The 11,188-nt window shown below is 37.2% G+C and overlaps 1 protein-coding gene across 1 annotated transcript in view; it reads left to right on the forward strand.

Moving 5' to 3' along the window:
• Positions 1-6,573, forward strand: part of ncanb (neurocan b) — a gene marked incomplete at both ends in the record, with an annotated part of 135,038 nt that extends 128,465 nt beyond the window's left edge. Inside the window, 4 exons of the mRNA XM_079807022.1 lie at positions 337-419; positions 764-908; positions 6,182-6,364; positions 6,455-6,573. Coding sequence (XP_079663148.1) covers positions 337-419; positions 764-908; positions 6,182-6,364; positions 6,455-6,573 — 530 coding nt within the window. The remainder of the gene's footprint in view (positions 1-336; positions 420-763; positions 909-6,181; positions 6,365-6,454) is intronic.
• Between the last annotated feature and the right edge of the window lie 4,615 nt (positions 6,574-11,188).

Consider the following 11,188-nt stretch of genomic DNA (forward strand, 5'->3'; position numbering starts at 1 on the left):
TGTGAAATGTGTTATGCTTTTAAAACATTAGACTTGTTACATTTGGTCATTTGCATATGAAGCAGACTGAGGCTATGGAATCCATCGGGTCCATCTGCCCTAGCTAGATTTAAAGAGACACCTCGGGTTCACAAGGGTCAACCGGAGAACAGGTCTATTAGAGAATCCCTCTCAAGGGGCCCAGAGCATGACAGAATTGCTCTGGAGAGTCGGTAAAACATGTTTTTTCACTTCCAATTGAAATCCTGAACTCCGTTCCATAATTTAAAGTATAGTAATATATTAATATTTTATTTTTTTAAATAATAATTTGAAATGTTTGTTCTTTTAAAACAGGAATGAGCCATGAGAACACATGGATTGGTCTGAATGACAGGATGGTGGAAGACGACTTCCAGTGGACCGATAACATGGATCTGGTGAGACTAGCACAAAATACATAAAATAAATCAAATTTGCTATATTTATTTTTATTCATATATTTAAAATAGACAAATTGTATCAGAATACAAATATCAGAACATACAGCACAAATAATCACTTATAGACTGTATGATCAGATAGATTGGACAAATGGAAGCACAAGTCTCTCTTTAAAGTTTTCAAGCCATATAGGTACCAAAAGTTATATAATATATTATACCAGACCCATTAGATGTAAAACCCCATTTGTAATGCAACAGATATGTAAGAAGGTACACTAAATACCTAGTAAAGCCATGGGATTGGATTTAGCCCTGAAATATCCCCGTTCCTCCTCCAGCAATATGAGAACTGGAGGGAGAACCAGCCGGATAATTTCTTTGCGGGCGGAGAGGACTGCGTGGTGATGATCGCCCATGAGAACGGCAAATGGAACGATGTGCCCTGCAACTACAACCTGCCCTACATCTGCAAGAAAGGCACAGGTGAGCGTGAGAGAGAGAGAGAGAGAGAGAGAGAGAGAGTGTGGAGGTTTTGGAAAAGAGGACAAATATTGTACCGCCTTGCTTTACACCTCACTGTACTGTTTCCTCATTGCTGACCTCCTTTTGTTAACTTAATTCACACATCTTCATGTTCTTCATGAGATGTTCCTCATGAAGATTTAAATCCATCCTGCTTCTTTAAAGGGATAATTCTCTCATTCAGAACCCAGAACCCATTTGACTTTATTCAGACTGGTTTTGTGAAACAGATCAACGATTCATTGAAAATATATGACATAAAAGAATGATTTGCAGATTTTATCAAGTCTTCGGAAGACTTAAAATGTAGTTATAGAAATATAGTCATATTAACCACTTTTATGACACTTTTACATGCTTTTGTGTCCTTTTTTACATCCTTTTGACGTATAAGATGTCATCATACTATAAGAATATAATTTTCAGAACTGAAAACGTCCTTGTTAGTCTAAAAACAGCTTTTATTGTAAGCAAGCCCAGCGAATGACTCGTTGTGGGATGTGCCTATCTGTGAAAGACCGCCTCTGCAGAAGATCAACGCCTACTTCATCATTGCAACTTTGACCCCGCCCACTGGCGTGTTAGTGAGATGACGAAGAGAGAATATCGCGCTTCTCTCCTCATCATCTAAAGCTTGAAAGCTTTAAGGGATAGCTCTCCCAAAAATAAAAATTATTTCAATATTTACTCACCCTCATGTCATTCCAAACCTGTGTGACTTTCTTTGTTCTGTGGAACATCAGAGAAGATATTTTAAAGAAGGCTGGTAACCAAACTGTTTCAAAAATACAATGGAAGTCAATGGAAACCGAAACTGTCTGGTTACCATCATTCTTTAAGATATATATTTGTGTGTGTGCTACACACTCATACTGGTTTGGAACAACATGAGGGTAAGTAAATGATGACAGAATTTTTTTGGGGAACTATTTCTGTAACAAAGTCCCATATTCCAAATTCATTCCCATCCACATCTTATTTTATGTCAGTTTGTTCAGCTTTATTTTCAGCAGTTCCTCCTTCACCAATTCCTCTCACGTCTTTCGCCATCAGACAAGGACCTCAGTAATAACTGTCAGTCATTTTGTTCTGATTATGTGATGGTGGGTCCTCAGGAGTGCAGCTGTTCAAAGCCTCGATCATGACATGACGGACATGACTGGTTCTCTTCAGTCACTTTTAGCTGTCTTGCTCTTATGCAATCTGCTTCACCCACACCACTATGGACTCATTAGACTTGTTTTATCTTGTCATTTGCATATGAAACAGACTGAGGGTGTGGAATCCATCGGGTCCGTCTGCCCTAGCTAGATTTAAAGAGGCACCTCTGGTTCACGAGGGCCAACCGGAGAACAGGTCCATCAGAGAATCCCTCTCAAGAGCTCCAGACCATGATGGACCTGCTCTGGAGAGCCAAGAAAAAACACGTTTCTCACTTCCAATTGAAATTCTGACCTCCATTCCATAATTTAACACTCAATTCATTATTAAAAATGTGTTTGAGCTGTGGTAGGCTTACTTAGCACTTGATAAAAACTTGCTAGTGAAAAATCTCCAAAAACAACACCATAAATTGGGTATTAGGACCTCAATCAGATTTTAGATTAAATGTTTAACTTAAATATCTATATATTTAAACTAAATATTTAACTGAAATCCACAATCAAATAAAATATTGCATTTAAAATACATATTTAAATTAAACGAGTCTAATTGGCTATCCAGAGCTGGTCCGCCGTAGTCTGGGACTCCTGAGATGCGTCCTCTGATGGACCTGTTCTCCGGTTGGCCCTTGTGAACCCAAATTGTCTCTTTTAATCTTGCTAAGGCAAATGGATGGACGAAAGCTAATAAGTTCTCAGAAAATCTTCAAATACACATATTAGCATGGTTATTGTAATGGTGTGCACAGGGGTTACTCTGGGCAGTAGCCACTGATTTTAATCGATGGTGTGCTTGTTCAATTTTGAGCAAACAGTCATATTGCTGGCACACATACACAGATCAGCCAGCTGTCATTTGCAAGACCACCTGGGAAACATTTTCAACCACCCCCACCACCTGCCTCGCTGTCCCTTTTTGTCCATCAGCCCTCCCCCAGTCATTCTATCATTCAAACTGTCACCACTATTGATCATGCAATCCCTCCGGCGAAGCCTTAATACAATAATAGAATCCCTTAAGAAGAGTGTTGAGAAGCAATGCGTGGTATTAACTCATGAGATATGTGCTTTAAGCAGACCTACTGCCAGTTTGCTTCTCTCTTGTTGTAATAGTTTTTATGCTGAGCTACAGATTTGGCTGGAGGTAAAGATGCCTGAATCCAAAGTGTTCAGCACAAGTCCCAGTGTGATGCTGACTCAGTCGAAGAACCCCTATCTATGTCTGTGTTATTGAATCACCTTGACTTTTCCCTGCCAGTTTTGATATTTGGATGAATGAGGTGTGATGCATCCTCGGGTGTGATGCATCCTTGGGCATTCTGCTCGGGCTGGTCAATATGATATAAACCACTTTCCTTTTTCATCTGTAAAAATGCTTCAACTTGTGGTTGAACACAAAGGTGAGACTGTCAATCACTTCAAATGCCTGCAGCATATAGCATAATTCAAAAGTATAGGCGAATTTAAGATATTAGTTCAAAAGTATTTATTTATTATTTTACTTGTACACACATTTATTTATTTAATGTGTGGATGCAGTTGCATTACATATAAGGTCAATCTTCACCCTTTTTTTCAAATATTATTCAAGATGTGTTAAAGATTTTATAAGCATATAGCAATGTCCTTGGAGTCAATTGTTTTATTTGTGATAAAGCAATGAAACTTGCCAAATTGTGTGGACATAATTTTTGCCCAGGCTGTAACAGTATATATAATTAAATATTAATCACTGATTCTTTTGTAGTCAATTTAATTTTTTTTCGTACATTGTGATAGTTAAGTATATATATATATATATATATATATATATATATATATATATATAGCCTAATATATAAAAATGTTTTATCATGTATTAAAACAATACAATTTGTATTATAAATTATATATACATAATATACTTAATGACATTATATTATATATGTTTTTTTTATTTAGATATTTGTTTTTGACCCTACAAGTTTGACCCTACAATATTTTATATATTTTTAAAAATGTTTTCTACCTTTGTCTTCTCAGTGAAAATATATAATTCAATGACATTCATACATTTTAAGCATGGCTTAGTTGTCCAAAAAAAATTTTTTCCACTGTATCTGAGTGTACGGTGTGTCCAGAATTGAGTATTGATTTTATGGTCTATTATTTATTTATGATTTATTGCTGAATCGGAGTTGGGCTTGTGTGGATCGAGGACGGTTGCTTAGTGCCGGAGTGAGTTTTTTTAAGTGTGACATTTGCCTGCTGTCCTCAAGCTAGAAGGTCACACCGCTTTCTTTCCAGACAAAGAAACCCCCCACCTGAAAAAGGCATACAACAAAACTCATCAAGCTTACAACCAGCCGCTGACTTCCCAGATCAATTCCAGCTCATACCGTCACTGATTAGCTGGCAATTCCTGGCCGTACTGAGCTACAGATAACCTGCAGTTCCTTGCCAGAATTGATTTGATTCAGGAAGGTTAATGGCACGACTTGCTCTGGAGCATTTGATAAAGAAAATCTTACGTGAAAAGGAAAAAAAATAGAGTGCCAAGGCCATAAAGTCTGCCAGAGTGAAGACATTAAACACTCAAATCGCAGGTCAGCTTCATGATGTTTCCCTCCAAATGAACAAGCTGAGGTGATTATAGTGGGCAGCCTTGGATTATAGCTGTTCAGAGTATGAATATGTAGGGCTGTATACCGCAGGCTAATTGTTTGTGCCTGCGCCCTGATTGGTTCCCTGTGGTGTTTACTGGCCCACTGCTACAAAATAACAGGCCAACTTGCAGCTGCTTGCATCTTTGGTCAAGCGATACACACTGAGGTTTAACTCCGAGGGCGCCACCTAATGAAAGTATAAGGAACTGTAGAGAAACCAGCTCTTTAAATCTGTTTAATGTCACCGTGAGGCACTGATGCCTATGTCACTTCGCTGTGGTGCTTTAGGGTTGAATCAGATTACAGCAGGGAAGAGAGTTCTTTTTTTCCTATTCCACCTCTGATTTGTCATGATATAAATCTTGAACATACAAACCTCAGTTGTAACCCATTTTACCTCTAAAGTGGCAGTTAAACTAGTATTCAGTTAAAAATGTTTGGTGGGAGCTTATCAGGAAATGTATGTGACAGGTGTCTAGGGAAATACATTTTATAGTTTTTTATTACTATATTTTGTACTATTTGCAATAAGATTCACAATGAATAATTTACAATGACAGCATGGACTATGGATGCATCACTTTATATTATTTTTATATTATAAATACATTTTTATTATATTAATTTATTATATGTAATTATTTATAATTTATTAATTCTAAATACTTATGAGTTTAATTTTTTTTATTTATAATTAATATGTTTAATGTGTTTTATTTTATTCAAATTTTATACTAAAAGTGTTCTTTCAATTTTATTTTATTTTTAGCTTTGCCTCCATCTAATGATTTTTAAAAGTTAAGCTTTAAAAACACTTATTTAATAACACTGTTAAATGTAATATTAAGCAAATTTCGAGATAAAATTAATTTTCATACTGTACATTGTAATGTTGTGTTGTCATCATACCTCCAGCACAAATATATATTTTTTATTATTTATTATTATTTTTTTATTAATTAAAATCCTTTTTAATTGTTTATTTATAACTAATATGTTTAATTTGTTTTATTTTATTCTTATTTTATAACTAAAATGTTCTTTAAATTTTTTTGATGTATTTATTTTATTTTTAGCTTTGCCTCCATCTAATGATCATTAAAAGTTATGCTTTAAAAATACAATTTTTAAAGTTTTTTTTGTAATTGAATAATACTGTTAAATGCAATCTTTAGGAAAATGCAAAATAAATATTCATTTTCATACTATTGCCTAAATTCACTTTGATTTGAGCTTTTTCTGATTTATTTTTATTTGATTTAAACAAAATAATATAGCCACCATTTATTGCTTTTCAGCCATACCATGAAAGTAATGTTTCTGAAAATTTTCCAGGAACATATATTATGAAAGTACGTTGATTCATTTGATGTTGATTCAAGATATATTATGTTTTCGTAATCCTACATTATTGTCTTTTTTGCAGTACTATGTGGAGCTCCGCCCACTGTGGACAACGCTTTCCTGGTTGGTCGGAAGCGTTCGCACTACGACATACACTCTGTGGTGCGTTACCAGTGCGGTGATGGTTTCCTCCAGCGCCACATCCCCACCACCAAGTGTCGTGCCAACGGCAAATGGGACCGACCCAAGATTATCTGTACAAAGTGTGAGTGTCCAGACTTTATTAGCTAAATGTCAATATCAAGAACCGAATGGGCAGATTCATTCACACTTGATTCTTTTCTTGTATTCTCAGCACGGAGATCTCACCGCTACAGACGCCACCACCACAAGTCCCACCACGAGCGCAGAAAGCACAAGAGGCACGGTTCAGGAGGTCATCGAGGTCAACAGGAGGGTCACGGCCATTTCTAACCAAATAATCCCCTCCTTTCCGCCAGCCTTTCGCCTAAACCTCCTTATCTTTGATATCCGACGGCCTTTCACCTTTCCCCCCTTCTCGCCTGGGTCAGTCTACCCCCATTATGATCAGAGGGGGCTCTGCTGGACCTCACAAGGACTACGACAATTTTACGTTTCCGTCTCTTTATCCGTTAATGTTCCATCTCATTTTAGTGAGGAAAGTTCTTTCGTACCTTCAATGTAGAAAACACTCTAGGTAACTGTTTATGTATTTTTACATAAGCATTAATTGAGCGGGTGGAGTCGGTCCTACATGTAAATATTGTATTTCTTTTCAAAACGCAGGATCAAATCAAAACGGCCAGGAAATGCTCGGTTTCGGTTCTTGACCGTTTTGACGTTGGTTTGCTCTTTGTAAGACATTAACCTAATTTATACAGTATTGATGTATTTTGGGTTGCGAGGAGTGGTGCTCATCCTGATTTTCAGCACGTAAACTGTGCAATTCACGCAAAAATAAAAATCACCCTCATGTTGTTCTAAACCCGTACGACTTTATTTCCTCTGTTGAAGCGCAAAGAGATGAGTGAATGGCGGTTTAAAAAACGTCAAAAAAGCAGTTGTGCATTGTTTTCTGAAGCCGTACGATAGAAACAACGTTTTTTTATATAATCAAAAGCCATTATCGTTAATCTCCCCTCATTTGTAGCTTTCACTTGTTTAATGTCAATGATGCCAAATCTGGCAGCAAGACTTCAGACCCATATCGGTTGAGTTCTCTGCAAATAATCATAAAAATTTCACGTTTTCCTCATGCAGACTTACTGAATACCTAGCCTGGCTCCGCCCTCCTACATACTTCCGCTAAATTTTCCTTTTCCTTCTGTACTCCGTCTGGGATTGCGGTATATTTTCTGTTTTTCTCCGGTCAAATTTTAACCGGTCCGATCAGCGAACAGAGGGAGTGGCTGAGAACGCTAGTTTGTGAATACATACGTCACGACCAAACGTTAGCGATTGGTTATGGTAGATCCAGAGTGGCTCTGGGCAGATCCAATAGTTTTAAACTTCAACAGAGTTCCCGCCTTTAAGGAAGTTAACGCTGGTCAATGTAGAGTGGCCAGACTCTCTGTACAAATGAAATGTACGAGAGTCTGGTAGGACCAGGCTACTGAATACCTTCATAAGAAGAATATGGAACACATATAGTTATACAAACCACTTTAATGTTCACTTTTACGGTGCTTTTCATAATTTTAGGAGCTACACTGTAAAAACAAATTTGTTCAGTTTACTTAATTCAATTGTGCAAGTGCCCAACCAAAGGGAACACTGATCACCATAACACCGTGTCCTAACTAGATTCCAGCGACAAGCAACTTGTCTGTCCACACCAGACGCGACTACGAGATGCGACAAATCAATCAAAAACCACAGCCAATCAGAACAGCGTGTGGGCGGGCTCTCGCGGCAAGTGCGCGACACCAGAGATTAATCCTGACAGCACTCGCAAGGAAATGGATGAGTAGCCTACATAATCAAATTCACAAATATTACACAATTTAAACATTAATAAAATACATACTGAGTTACTAAAACAATATTTGTCATAGAATATACTTGTTTGTTCACAGTTTGAACATTCTTGTTTCCATTTGTTTAATATTTCAAGATCTTGGATCGTTGCTTTTAGTACGACTATGTTACAAATCTGAGCACTAAGTGGTTTTCAAAGTCACATTACATGCTTTTAACATTAAATAAAGCACATAAACACTACATGAGATTATCATTGCCATGTTTTGTGTTGTTGTTCCAGCCACGACGTCGCTGACATAGAAACCGTTTCTAAAATAGATTCATCGTATGTCGCCGACAAAAACTCTAATTAACATGGAAAAGATACCTTTTATTGCGTGTCGCGGCGTCGCGTGTAGTTAGGACACGGTGTAATGGTGAGAAGTTTTAGGAAATCAACATGAATTTATGAAGTCAATGTTACGTTCTCGTTAAATGTTACGTTACGTGAAGTCAATGTTACGTTGAAGGCACAGCATGCAAACAGCACAGATTACTAAATTGTTTTAAGTAAGTTCAACAAATTATTGGACATTAAGTAAAGTTAACTAAAAAGTGTTTGTAAGAAAAACTTTTGGATTTTGCAGTAATCCAAAAGCAAAGTATCTTCTTTTGTGCTCCACAGACAAAAAAAAAGACATACGGGTTTGGAAAAACATGAGGGTGAATAAATTATGACAGACTTTTCATTTTTGGGGTTAAAATATTATGTGACGTCCTTAAACAGCCCTTAACTAGCCCTTAACACAGATACATTTCAACCCTTGACTGAAGGTTTCCTATCTTTTACAGATATTGACTTGACAAGAATTAGATAAAATATGCCACTGTAAAACCAGTGGTCCCTCCGTCTGTTATTGATAGTCTGTGTCATGATCTCCTACTTTCTCACCCACAGAGGAGAAATTGTCCTGTCAGAGCCTGTCAGCCAGAAAAAGAGCGAGGATTAGAAAGACGGAAAGAGAGGTTCAACTCGCCGGTCTTAATTGCACTTGGCTACATATACGCCAAATGAAACTGAGCCACTGACAAGGTACTTTTAACAGCCTCTGGGGTCGAGCGCTACACCCGTAATTAGCTTCTCAGTATAGCACAGTTGGGGAAGAAATAAAATAAGGATGGATTCCCATGGGTGGGGCGAGAACGAAAACAAAGAATCCAGATGGTGCGATATCACATACAGGTTAGATGTTAAAAGTGCTCATGGGTAAATTTCAGAGGCAGGGATACCTCCAGCACTGAAGATCAAGAGGTTAAAAAGGAAAGGTTCATGCAGAAGAAAGCCAGTTGAAATGCAGGATTTGGCCTTCTGTTCTCGAAAGATGTGGTCTGGGCTCACTGTGGGTTTTGAAACGCACACTTTTTTTCTTTCCTACCAGGTGCGTGTCCTGTTTTTCAAAGAGTACTGCGACAGCTGACTCAAAAATGAGGACTGCTCCTTATTCTCTGGCCTCTCAGCCATCCTCTTTACCTTAAAAAAGGGCAGAGTCTTTATTTTACAGAGCATTTTTTTTCTAACGCCGAGGTTTGTGCTTATCTCTCACTGTTCCTCTCTCAATTTTCCCATGAGTTTGCAATTGTAGCCCAGTTCTCCGCCAACTTTCTTTTAATGTCAGTGCTCCCTCATCTTCTCTTCTCTACCTTTATCCACCTTTTTTTTAATGAAATAGACCAAACTACAGAGACCTTGAAAAGCCAATATCTGAACAATTAATCTTTTTTTTTTTAAGCAAGTTTAATTAATGTTGAGGTTATTGCCCTTTCTTTATGTTGGGGGATAAAGAAGCAATTGACTTCAAGAAAAGGATGGTTTTAATTTTGAAAAAAGCTGTTTTTGAACATTTTGAAGTTGTCACATTTTCAGGAAAACCTATCTAGGTCACATTTCACCCCAATTTAATGAACATTTTAGTACAGATATTACCATAAATATTGTTATAATTGTTTGTTTATTATTATTTTACATTATGTTAATTTACTTAAAGGAATAGTTCTCCCAAAAATGTTTATTCTGTCATCATTTACTCACCATCAGTTGCTCCAAATCTCTATGAATTTTTTTGTTCTACTGTACACAAGGGCAGACATTTGGAATATACCAAAATCTGCTTGAAATTTGTACAGGTAACTTGAGGGTGAGTAAATGATGACAGAATTTTCATTTTTGGGTGAACTATCCCTATAATTTTCCTGAAAATGCAATGCAAATAAAATTCTCATCCTTAAAGCAAAATACACTGTAAAAAATATATGCTCAATAAGTTATAACAGCATATGTTTTTACATTGCTTTAACTTAATAAATAAGTTTCATTCAATTCAAGTTTAAATGACTTAAACATCCAAGTTGGTTGTACTTAAAATTTTAAGGCAACAACTTTTTTTTCTTTCGATTTTCGGGGGTGAAAAAACACCTGGAAATATTCTGAACAGGTTTCGCGTGATTCATTTGAATGCCTATGCCTGATTTGCATGGAACAGGAGGTGTACCAGTGTTGTGCAATTTGTCTGTCAAAATTGAAGTCTCGTTCTGATACCCAGTATCCTAATAATCCATATTAGCTGCTAATGTTCCTCTATATCACACTAATAGCTCTTTACAGCCCTCAGCTCAGGCTAGCGAAGGAAGGCAGATGGCTAACAATGTGGCAACTTAATTGCGAGCCTTGATTATAAAAATGAACCTCTAAACAAAGAATGTTCACAGCTGTCTTTTGGCAGCCATTCTGGAGAACCGTAAGAGGCAGCTGCGGGATTTTCTTGTGGCAAGTTTTCTGACTAATTGCCACAGAGCAATTGCTATCCCAGAGGTTGTTATGCTAGCTGCACCACCCCTTTGTAGTTACGTTTGTGGAACATGGTCTTGTTTAGGCTTATTTGCATGGCTCATTCAGCCAGATTTGTCGAGTTCCTCACAAGCAAAATATGCAAAATACTTGTGCGCCTCTCACAATAGCTGCCGACGCTTTGTTTGCTATCTGCCGCTGCAGCCAACTGTGGTGTTTTTCCATTTACTCCATTTTTATAAAATGTGCATGTTGTAACGAGAG

This window comes from Gobio gobio (genome assembly GCF_949357685.1).
Source record: "Gobio gobio genome assembly, chromosome: 24".
NCBI classification, from domain to species: domain Eukaryota; kingdom Metazoa; phylum Chordata; class Actinopteri; order Cypriniformes; family Gobionidae; genus Gobio; species Gobio gobio.